The following is a 12,739-nucleotide window of genomic DNA, read 5'->3' as shown; positions in this document are numbered from 1 at the left end:
TGCACCTGCCTGCTCGGCCCTCCATAAAGGCCAGCGGTATACGTACACCTATTTAAAGCAGTACAGCCGGCTATTTTTGTATATTAAGGAAAAACATTATATTTTACTGTTTTGTAACTGCAATTTAATGAACTACTACAAAGTAGCATATTGACATACCACTGCTCCCGATTTATTGCAATATCAGATTGCATATTAATTACCTCCGCCACCGAAGGTGGACAGATGTGTGATGTATTCACCCCTGTTTGTTTGTTTGTTTGTTTGTCTGTGAGCAGGATATCTCAAAAAGGTATGGACGGATTTGGACGAAAGTTTGTGGACAGGTTGGGTGTGTGACGAACACGTTAAAACGCGCTCGGCAAATTAGTTTAGCGGAATGCTTTTTTTCCCCAAGGTAAAAACCAGGTGGTTTTGTGCCCGGGATGACTTTCGGTGTTAAAACAAATTCATCGTTATTGGGTTGGTGACGATGCAAATTCTCTATGTAAATGTGTACCATGTGGCGCCGTTCTCTGGGGGAGAGCATATTACAAGTCCCAGTGGTTTACAGTATCACCCTTCTCTGTATGAAAACCTTACAGAATTGAAAACTACTTAGCCAACTTACATGCATGCTTTTCTTTTATACTCCTAAACCGCTGGATGAAATAAGTTGGTTGGTGGTTCATATGCAGCCTGTGGTTGTTGACTGCATCACTTCCTGTGGGCGTGGCTGTGCCGCTGATGCAATGCCCTATATTACTAGTCGGGTGGTACTCATTTTGCCGACCTCGGAAGGATGACCGGCTGGGTTGACCCGCCTGGTGTTATTTGAACCGCACGACAGGGGCTTCAACTCAAGACCCGAGGATCTTAAGCCAGCCAACTTACCTGTCAAGTGAACACCAGGCTTCTACAAAATAAGTTGAAAAGTGTTGGTTATATTATCGGTGTGCTTGAAAACATTCTGGTAAATTTGGATGTCTTTTTGCAACTTAGATTTTTGCTTTTATGATAAAATGGAGAATTGTCAAAAGAAGTTGGTGAATTATCATACCTGCACCACAAGACAGAATAACTTGAAAAGTGGATGTTATCGTCAAAAAAAAAAAAACCCTCCCGGAAGTTGTACATATAATTCTAAAAAAGGCCAATTCTCTGTGTTGTAGTATAATGAAAACTTTAGTCATCGTAGATGTTGAGGGATTGCGTTGAAACGTGTGTCTGTTTGATTGTTGGGAAGAAATGAGTTGAAACTTCATGGTTGTACTCGGGGTGTGCATAGAAATGTTCCAAGTAGGGATTGCCACCTCCTATTTAAAGATTGCCCCCTTTGCCACTCCCTACCACTGAACTGAAAATACCATACATAGAATGCTCATAAGTCATAACCCATGAAAAGTGTAACTGCTGTGAGCTCAAGGCTACGTGACCGGCGCCATCTTGGTTAGTCTTATTTGGCTGACTCGCGTCATGGATCCATATTGTTTTGAACCCGTCCCAGATTGAAAAAGCCAAACAAATGTTAAAATAGCATTTTGTGCGGCAATAAACTGCTCCAATCGGTTACGGGAGGGTTGTGGAAAGGCATTTCACATGTATTTTTATATGTTGATAAAGAGGAATAGTGTAAATTTACTCTAAAATACCACTGCAGTATCGCAGCTTTTAATTTGGCTTTCATCACATGAACCCTGTTTGTAAGTTGATTTGTTTCTATGTCGGAAATTGGTTTATAACAGTTTATGTAGCGAGGATTAAACCACCGTTTAAACTACAGTTTATGTAGCGAGGATTAATGACTGGATTTCATATGGGAGGATTAACGAGTGTATTTATGTTAACGGCCACCATTAATCCTTCTCGTTGGTTCGGCCGATGGAAGTTTTTGACCTGTCTTTCACGAACCGGCAGGTGCTGGCGATAGCTAGACAGGTTAGAGGAGAACATGCGACGAGACGTCCAGTTTAACGTGCATCCACGGGATGGCACACACATTGATTAATCGCCATGCCTGTGAAACACTGGGCAGATGGTTTTAGCTGGGTCAGAATTGAAACCCAGGATAAACGGCTTGGAGGCGAGTGTGCGATGGGACGTCTAGTTTAACGTCCATCTGAGGGATGACACAACACACATTGATTTAATCACCCTCCCTGCAGCAGACATGTACATTCCCTCGGCTGCTCACTCTGCCAACAATTTGGGCATACAGTACATAATAAAGTTTGTTATATTTGATCACGTTATACTCCAGCAACGAAGGCTGGAAAGGGTGGAAATGCGAATGGTTCAGTGGATGTGCGGAGTATTGTTGAGAGAGGAAGACAAATGATGAATTGCGAAAGATGATGGGAATAGAGCCTGTGATTGATGCTGTGAAGAGAAATAGGTTGAGATGGTTTGGTCATGTGTTGAGGAAGGATGAAAGTGACTGGTTGAGAAGAGTGATGGAAATGAATGTAGATGGAAGTGGAGGACGGGGAAGACCGAGAAAGACTTGGCTAAAGGTGGTGGAAGAAGAAATGCGGGCAAGGGGGTTAACAAGGAGATGCAAAAAATAGGGCAAAATGGAGAAGATTGTCATGGGGCCCGCAAGGCTAACCCCCGCTCTAGCAGAGAAAATGGCCTTAAAATGCCTGTTGTTGTTGTTCTTGTATATTTAATCACTTTGGTTGGCATCATTTTGGTACAAAATAAAAAACGACAGATAAATTCATGTTTTCAATTTTGGCCAAAAAAAATAATAGTGAAACGAAACAAGGCAGACTTAATCTTCGTAATTTTCATTAAAATGGCCCAAGTTCTTCACGCTCCCAAATGAACAATATTTGTTCTCAAACTTTATTGTGAAAAGGAAAGGATAAAGGAAAGTGTTATAGTTTCGATGATAAGATTACTTTTGGAAAAACAATTGCACAAAAGGTGAAAAAATGGAAATCGCCTTCGTCCAGCATCGAGTGCCAACTCAGATGTTGCCCGGTAGCTACACTACGGTCTGTGTGTTGTGAATGGCAATGCGCCGCATTCTATGTATTTTCAGTTCTGTGTTCCCTACAGGTATGTATAGTCAGTGTAAATTTTGAATAAATTAGTACATCCTGATTCAACTGTCCTTTCAATTAGCACTTTCTCGAAAAATGTAGTTGTACTTACTAAATGTAGTTGTACTCGAAAAACAGAAGTTACTTAGAAAATAAAAAATAAATTTTAACATTCACATGTCTTTGCTGTAGTACTACTACCAGAGCCAAGCATCTGGGCATTATGTAACATCTTTTTTCTCGACTTGAATTTTCACAGTAAAAAAAAAAAATGAAGATTTTAAACAAATATATTTACATTTACCAAACTTGGCACAAGCACAGGACATTATGGCATACGTGTGCAACTCACTTTATTTTGCGATCTGATCAAAGATGACCGACTTGTAAACTGGGGAAATTTTAGTTGTAAAGAAATCCAGATATTGAACACGTCCTCAACCATTTCTCGGTCATGCATTTACCGATGTTGTTCCAACTTGGCACACAGTTAATGAACAATGGCTTGCATATGCACGTCATTTTGTTTGGAGATCATGTCCAAGATGGCCGACCGGTGGCCATTTTGTTACTTAAACGTGTCCTCATCCATTTCTCGGACATGCATGGACCGATTTTGTTTTGTAATCCGACCAAAGATGGCCGACTGGCGGCCTTTAACTCCATACAGCAAAATTACTAAAATTACGAGGGCTGTGACATTTTATGTATTTTTCTCCTTGTTCAATTTGTGAATCGTCCTCTATAGCAGCTGTCAAGCTGTGCATCCTCTGCCTTAGAAGCTGGAGATTGCTTCTTAAAGAATGCATCCAGAGTTGACTGCCTCACTCACTTCTTCTTTTCTCAGAGCATTTCTCTGTAGTCGGAGATGTTGTTCAGAACATTTCTCTTGACTGGGCCGCTGCAGTCCAAGTTAGGGTCGTTCTCAGAAAAGAGCTCAAGTGTCTCGGTGATCTTGGCAATGCCTTCACTCACAATAGCATTTGTTAGGTTGCTTTTCTCGTGAACACGCTCCTCTTCCAGTTCCTGTCGTTCCTCATTGCCTAAGCTTTCCCCATTAGACAGCAATACCTCTTCAACATTATCGTTGTCAACTTCCTCTAAAAACAGCTTTGCATTTTTCCCCGCATTCATTTTTTGCTTGATAGAATTAAAGAAAAAAACTAAAGCCAAGAGCTTAATGTCAAATCAGCTTTCAACGGGGTATTGGTGTATATGAATAATACAAATTAGAAATTGAGAAAAATAACCTCTTCAATAAATCAAGTGGTCCATGACTTCATCACCATTAATTGTGGTGTAGAAGGAGTCACGGTGTTTTGGTGACTACATTGGAAATTGATGAACGTGTAAAAAAAGAAAACTCACTAAAATAACTCAAGAAAGTAATATAATAGCATGAACGATTCTGACAGTGATTCGTACTTTATTGAGTGAAGCGATTTGCATTTAATGGCCATGTACCACAATATTTGTGAAATTGTACTCATAAATATCTAAGGCTTGAAACATGTACTGTATTTTGTTGCCTTACATTGTTGAGAATTCACAAGAGAGCATCTAGATACCTCTAGTCAGTCTAGTGGGAAGACTGCTTGGGGCTCGAGGAGGCCCCCTCCAGCCTTGAAGGTCTTCATACATGTACTTTTTATTCAGTGTACAGGTATTTGAGAAAGTGTGGACAGCCCTGTCGATGTGCTGTCGATATATAATCACATTACACTTGTGCTGTTCATTTCCCAATTAATCTACTATATAAGAGAGCCGTTGGTCTGTGTCGCCATTTTTCTCAGAGATGGCTGAACGGATCTTTGTCAAACTTTCAGAGGTTCATCAGTGAATGCCTGGGAGTGTTTTAGGCAAAAAAAAAACAAAAAAAAAACGTTCATTTTTGGGGATTTTATAAAAATCGCTCTATAGTGCCTAAACCTTTTTGATTAATGACAGTTATACACAACTACACATTCGCATAAATAAATACAAAACGATCACCAGACATATGAAAACAAATAAAACAATTCTGGAAGCGGTTGAAGTTGGTGGTAAGGCTTCCTTTTCTTCCTGAACGTCAGCATACTTAACTCAGAAACGTGATGAACGGTACATTCAGCAGCATATATTCAACAAAAAGATAAAATGATGATTTGACATTTGTGATGGATTCTGATTTGGATGTAATTGCTTTTCCATTCTATTTGCCCTCATTTCAAATATGTTAATGTTTCTTTTTCGCTTGAGCAATGCCGGGTACTCCAGCTATAAATGCGTAGATACCTTAATCGGGGTACAAATACAAATACAACTTTGTCTGGGGGGTAACATCGGCTATGTGGCCGCGGCCTCATTCGGGAGGTGTGGGGGACCGGGAGAGGGGCGTAAATTCTCTATGTAAATGTGTACCGTGTGTAGCGCCACTTGGTGATGGTAGCAGAGGGTATTACAATTTCCTTTTTTACCTGTGCAACACTGATGTTATGAAGCAGTCTTTGCACAGGTAATTTTTTCCTCCTTCCCTCTCCCCCTCCCCCAAAATGGAGGGGCCTGTCAACCCCCCCCCCCCCAAGAAGATGTATATGTAGTATATCTTTCCCCTCCCCCTCCCTTCACCCCCCTATCCCCTCCCCCTTCGACTCCCCCCACACTTCCTCACCCCTCCCACTCCTGCTTCCTCTCCCTCTCCCTCCCCCTCCCCCAGGGGTACTCCTGCTAGTTCCCAAATTTTTTTTTTTTTTTTTTTTTTGTATACTGAATCGAGGCTCGTGAAAGAGCTAAAAGAGCGTGAAAGTTTTAAAATTGTTTGTAAAGGCTTCCTGCAGGCCAAACGTTATCCAAACCGTTTACCTTTTCTTTCTTTTTCAGGATTCTTCAGATATTACCGGTAAGTTTTACCAGCACCTCATCACTGCTTAAAGGTTAGTAATTTATTTCATCTGTAATTTGGCCTCATCACTTTGAATTTTAGACTGCCACCTTCCTTTTCTTTTTCCAATAAATTTATTTTAGGTGGTGATTCTGATCTACGGCGGCGCAAGTGAGTATTATTGGGCAAGTCGTATTGGCTTTTTGTTCTGTTTGCCTGCAGGTTTTGTGGTGTCATATTCACCACTTTAGCTTGACATTATTGAATGATTATATTATACAATTGCCATAAAATCAGAAACCAGCATGTTTTCAGTTCATTGCAGGTCAAAGACCACCCTTGACCCTTTTGTGCAGGATTTTTACTAAATTGTAGTAATACATTTGTAGAAGACATGGTAGTCATTCCTCTCCTTTCTCCCTCTCTCTCTCCCTCCACTCCCCCTCTCCCTCTATACCTCCCCTTTCAATGCTGATGTTGATCGGGCCGATGTCCTTTCTCTCTCAGATACAGTTTCTTTCTTTTTTTAATTGACGGAGTACTTGATATTATTTATTCATTTGTATATCTTGTATATTATATTTAAAACGTTATAAAGCCTTCAAACTTAAAAAGCGTTATGAAGCCTTTATATATATTAATTTATATATTTATACAGTCACGTGAAAAAGTAAGTACACCCCATGTAAAGTTTTGACTTTTTCAACATATTTCAACATACAGCTATTTGATCTTCATTTCAAAAATATTGAGAGATAAAGGTGATATAATATAACAAATATCATGAAACATTTACATTTTGTAGTCCATTGTATAATTTAAATAAACATAAATGCAAATTTCGCATGTGGAAAAAGTAAGTACACCCTTGGCTCTAATAGGTGGTATTGCCCCCTTTGGCAGAAACAACCTCAAGTAGGCGTTTCTTATAACTGTCTACCAGTCTCTGACATCGACTGGGAGAAATTTTTGCCCACTCCTCCATGCAGAATTCTTTCAGCTGTGCGATGTTTGAGGGGTTTCTTGCATGCACAGCTCATTTCAAATCCCCCCACAACATCTCGATGGGATTTAGATCCGGGCTTTCACGTGGCCATTCCAGAACCCTCCATTTCTTTCTTTTCAGCCATTCCTTGGTGGATTTACTGGTATGTTTCGGGTCATTGTCATGTTGCAAGGTCCACCTTCGGTTGAGCTTCAACTTTCCGACAGATGGCCTCACATTATCCTCAAGCACCCTTTGGTACAATGAAGAATTCAGAGGGGATTCTGTAATGGTGAGCTGCCCAGGCCCTGATGCAGCAAAGCTGCCCCAAACCATAATATTTCCACCACCATGCTTTACAGTTGGTATCAGGTTCTTGTGGTCAAATGCTGTCTTTGGTTTTCACCAAACATGTCTTCTGGTACTGTGGCGAAATAGCTCTACCTTTGACTCAACTGTCCAGAGCACATTGTTCCAGAAGTGCTGGTCTTTGCCTTGGTGTTCATTGGCAAACTTTAGTCTTGCCCTGATGTTCTTTCTGGACAGCAAAGGTTTCCTCCTGGCACACCTCCCATGTAGATCGAATTTGTGCAGCCTCTTTCTAATGGTAGACTCGTGCACTTTGACATCAACAGTGGCAAGAGCTACCTGTAGGTCCCGTGATGACATTCTGGGGGTTCTTAGAGACTTCTTTCAGCATCTTGCGGTCTGCTCTCGGGCTGAACTTGCTGGGGCGGCCTGGCCTGAACAAGTTGGCAGTTGTTTGGAATCTTCTCCACTTGTAGATGATCTTCCAGACAGTCGAATGATTGACTTCAAATTGTTTGGAGATCTTTTTAAATCCCTTCCCAGACTCGTAGGCATCTATAACCTTCTTTCTGAAGGCCTCAGAGAGCTCTTTTGATCTAGGCATGGTGACGCCACAAACTTCAACAACAAAGAGCAAACCAAACGAAATGCCTGAGGTTTAAATAAGACAGGTTCCTCCAAGAGCCTCTCGAACGATGTTCTAAACATTTGCACCTGAGCTGGTGCACCTGATTCTAATTTTAGGTATTTGAAGTAGTGATAAATGTAGGGGTGTACTTACTTTTTCCACATGCGAAATTTGCATTCATGTTTATTTAAATTATACAATGGACGACAAAATGTAAATGTTTCATGATATTTGTTATATTATGTCACCTTTATCTATCAATATTGTTGAAATGAAGATCAAATAGCTGTATGTTGAAATATGTTGAAAAAAATCAAGACTTTACATGGGGTGTACTTACTATTTCACGTGACTGTATAATGTATATACTTCCGCTGAACTTGGGGACGACTAAGAAGAAGACCTTTGTTGGTCGAAAGCTTGGCGAAAATTAAAGAGCGACCGTCCTGAAGCTACAGTCACGTGAAAAAGTAAGTACACCCCATGTAAAGTTTTGATTTTTTCAACATATTTCAACATAGAGCTATTTGATCTTCATTTCAACAATATTGAGAGATAAAGGTGATATAATATAACAAATATCATGAAACATTTACATTTTGTAGTCCATTGTATCATTTAAATAAACATAAATGCAAATTTCGCATGTGGAAAAAGTAAGTACACCCTTGGCTCAATAGGTGGTATTGCCCCCTTTGGCAGAAACAACCTCAAGTAGGCGTTTCTTATAACTGTCTACCAGTCTCTGACATCGACTGGGAGAAATTTTTGCCCACTCCTCCATGCAGAATTCTTTGAGCTGTGTGATGTTTGAGGGGTTTCGTGCATGCACAGCTCGTTTCAAATCCTCCCACAACATCTCGATGGGATTTAGATCCGGGCTTTGACTTGGCCATTCCAGAACCCTCCATTTCTTTCTTTTCAGCCATTCCTTGGTGGATTTACTGGTATGTTTAGGGTCATTGTCATGTTGCAAGGTCCACCTTCGGTTGAGCTTCAACTCTCCGACAGATGGCCTCACATTATCCTCAAGCACCCTCTGGTACAATGAAGAATTAATAGTGGATTTTATCATGGTGAGCTGCCCAGGCCCTGATGCAGCAAAACTGCCCAAACCATAATATTTCCACCACCATGCTTTACAGTTGGTATCAGGTTCCTGTTGTCAAATGCTTTCTTTATTTTTCGGCAAACATGTCCACTGGTACTGTGACCAAATAGGTCCACCTTTGACTCATCTGTCCAGAGCACATTGTTCCAGAAGTGCTGGTCTTTGCCTAGGTGTTCATTGGCAAACTTGAGTCTTGCCCTGATGCTCTTTCTGGACAGCAAAGGTTTCCTCCTGGCACACCTCCCATGGAGATCAAATTTGTGCAGCCTCTTTCTAATGGTAGACTCGTGCACTTTGACATCAGCAGTGGCATGAGCTACCTGTAGGTCCCGTGATGACATTCTGGGGTTCTTCGAGACTTCTTTCAGCATCTTGCGGTCTGCTCTCGGGCTGAACTTGCTCTGGCGGCCTGGCCTGAACAAGTTGGCAGTTGTTTGGAATCTTCTCCACTTGTAGATGAGCTTCCGGACAGTCGAATGATTGATTTCAAATTGTTTGGAGATCTTTTTAAATCCCTTCCTAGACTCATAGGCATCTATAACCTTCTTTCTGAAGGCCTCAGAGAGCTCTTTTGATCTAGGCATGGCGATGCCACACACTTCAACAACAGAGCAAACCAAACTAAATGTCTGAGGTTTAAATAAGACAGGTTCCTCCAAGATCCTCTCTAACGATGTTCTAGTGCTAGTCATTTGCACCTGAGCTGGTGCACCTGATTCTAATTTTAGGTATTTGGTAGATGTATATTTGGTTTTAGGTAGATGTAGGGGTGTACTTACTTTTTCCACACACGAAATTTGCATTTATGTTTATTTAAATTACACAATGGACTACAAAATGTAAATGTTTCATGATATTTGTTATATTATATCACCTTTATCTATCAATATTGTTGAAATGAAGATCAAATAGCTGTATGTTGAAATACATGGGGTGCACTTACTTTTTCACGTGACTGTACGTCCGCGTCTGATTTAATCTCCTGATTATTTATTTAATGCAAATGAGACGCACTGCTCGAACTGCGGAGTTTCTACTATTTCTCACAGTTTTATATATATATATATATATATATATATGGTTATTTTGGAAAATTTCTTAGTTTTAACCATGGGTCCTAAGAAATTGAGTGCCAAGGGCAGTACTGAGAAGAAGAAGAGGATGATGTGCTTGGATATAAAACACGCAATCGTCGAAAAACATGAGCGAGGTGTGCGTGTTGTCGACTTGGTGTGGCAGTACGATCGTAGTACTTCTACGATATGTACGATTTTGAAGCAGAAGGAGTCGATAAAGGCTATAACGCCAGCCAAGGGCGTTACGGTTATTTCAAAGCTCCGGACCTCTATCCATGAAGAGATGGAGAAGTTGTTGTTTGTGTGGTTGACGGAGAAGCAGCTCGCAGGAGATACCGTGACCGAGAGCATCATGTGTGAGAAGGCCCGAGACATTTACGGGGATTTGGTGCAGCAGACGGCGGGAACATCAACGGACGAGGCATCGGAAGAGTCATTCAAAGCCAGTCGGGGATGGTTTGATAATTTTAAGAAGAGGACCGGCATTCACTCCGTCGTCAGGCATGGTGAGGCAGCAAGCTCGGATGTGAAGGCAGATGAAGATTTTATTATAATTTTTGCCGAACTGATAGAAGCCGAACGATACATCCCCCAGCAAATCTTCAACTGTGACGAGACAGGGCTCTTCTGGAAAAAGATGCCGAGGAGGACGTATATAACGGCAGAGGAGAAGAGCATGCCAGGCCACAACTTGTTCAGAGTGCCGGCGATAGCTCGCCTTCTCTTTGTGGAAAACACGGTGAGATCCTTAACATCCAACAACTAATGGGACGCAAACGGGGCGCCCAGTTTAGCGGTACACACATTGATGAATCACCCTGCCTGTGATTCACCCATGACAGGTTATAGCTGGGTCGGGATTCAAACCCAGGCTGGACAGTTTAGAGTCAAGTGTGCGTACCTCCAGTCCAGGCCATCCTGCCAACTTGTATGCTGCATACAGGTGAAATATAAAGCGCGAGATATTTTTATTTATACTGTATATTTAAAAAAAAATTGGTGTGGTTTTTGGCGCTGGAACGGATTAATAGCATTTCAATGCATTTTAATGGGGAAATTTAATTTGAGAAACGAGCAAATTGAGTTACGAGCTCGGTCACAGAACGAATTAAACTCGTAAGTCAAGGTTTCACTGTATGTATATATATATATATATATATATATATATATATATATATATATATATATATATATATATATATATATATATATATATGTGTATATATGTGTGTGTGTATATATATATATATATATATATATATATATATATATATATATATATATATATATATATATATATATATATATATATATATATATATATATATATATATATATATGTGTATATATGTGTATATATATGTATGTATATATATATATATATATATATATATATATATACATACATATACATACATACACTAAAGTGTATATTCAAATATTCAAATTAAATAAATTCAAATAAATTCTTTTCATTTTATTTCATTTTTTCATTTTATTTCATTTCATTCATTCATTTCATTCATTTATTCAAAAATAAATTTGAATAAATTCAAATATTCAAAGTGTATATCCAGTGTATTCAAATACACTAAACAGATCACAAAGACAGCCTTCTTTCACCTGAAAAACATCGTCCGTCTCCGTCCATCCCTCTCCTCCACGGCTGCAGAAACCCTCAGCCACGCCTTCATCACCTCCCGTCTGGACTACTGCAACAGCCTCCTCTTTGGTTCACCCTCAATAATCATCATCAATAAACATCATCAATCATCAATTCAATATCAATCATCAATCAATCAATAATGATTGATATCAATAATGATATCAAATAATCAAATGATTGATAAACATCAATCAATAAACTCCAATACATTCAGAACTCCGCTGCCCGTCTACTCACCCATTCCCGGACCCGTGACCACATCACCCCCGTCCTTTACAAGCTTCACTGGCTCCCCATCCCCCAGAGAATCCAGTACAAAATCCTCCTCTTGACCTACAAAGCCCTCCATAACCTGGCCCCATCCTACCTGACTGACCTCCTCTCCAGACACACTCCCACCCGCAACCTCCGCTCTGCTGGTACCAACCTCCTGACCCCCCCCCCCCCCCCCCCCCATGCGGACCAAATTCAGATCCTGGGGGGACAGGGCCTTCTCCCACCCTCTGGAACTCACTACCTCACACCATCAGAGACTCCTCCTCACTCACCACATTCAAAACATCACTCAAGACCCACCTGTTCAACACTGCATTCAACATTTAACCCACAGCATTTAACCCCTGACTATCTCTTTTCCTTCTCCTTCCTTTTGCTTTGATTATTTACCTGTTGATTTTTGTCTTTTTGCACTTGTTTTTTTGTAATCTGTCAAAGCGTCTCTGGGCTTCTTGAAAAGCGCTATATAAAATAAATGTATTATTATTATTATTATTATTATATATATATATATATATATATATATATATATATATATATTGTTACGGTCCGCGGATAAGGATGTTGTTTGCCGAGCGAAGGCACCGCGGCTGAACAGTTGTTCCCCGACTAAACCCGATTCACCCAAACGTTGGCCGTATCGCGCCACAGATACTCAATGTGGAAAAGATTAAGATGACGAATGCAAAGAGGAAGAGGAAGAAGAAGAAGAGGTACAGAAGAGTAACGGGGTTTATTATTATTTACACACACAAGCAAAAAGAGCAGTCACGGGTATTTACAGCAGACATGAAAACGCAGG

The 12,739-nt window shown here is 40.4% G+C and overlaps 1 protein-coding gene across 1 annotated transcript in view; it reads left to right on the top strand.

Moving 5' to 3' along the window:
- Positions 1–12,739, top strand: part of USE1 (unconventional SNARE in the ER 1) — a 30,664-nt gene that overhangs the window by 11,021 nt on the left and 6,904 nt on the right. The window contains exons 5-6 of the mRNA XM_068130313.2: positions 5,886–5,904; positions 6,030–6,057. Coding sequence (XP_067986414.1) covers positions 5,886–5,904; positions 6,030–6,057 — 47 coding nt within the window. The remainder of the gene's footprint in view (positions 1–5,885; positions 5,905–6,029; positions 6,058–12,739) is intronic.

The sequence above is a fragment of the Myxine glutinosa genome, chromosome 11, assembly GCF_964187855.1.
Source record: "Myxine glutinosa chromosome 11, kmMyxGlut1.1, whole genome shotgun sequence".
Lineage (NCBI taxonomy): Eukaryota > Metazoa > Chordata > Myxini > Myxiniformes > Myxinidae > Myxine > Myxine glutinosa.
This window is presented reverse-complemented; position numbering and strand designations above follow the sequence as displayed.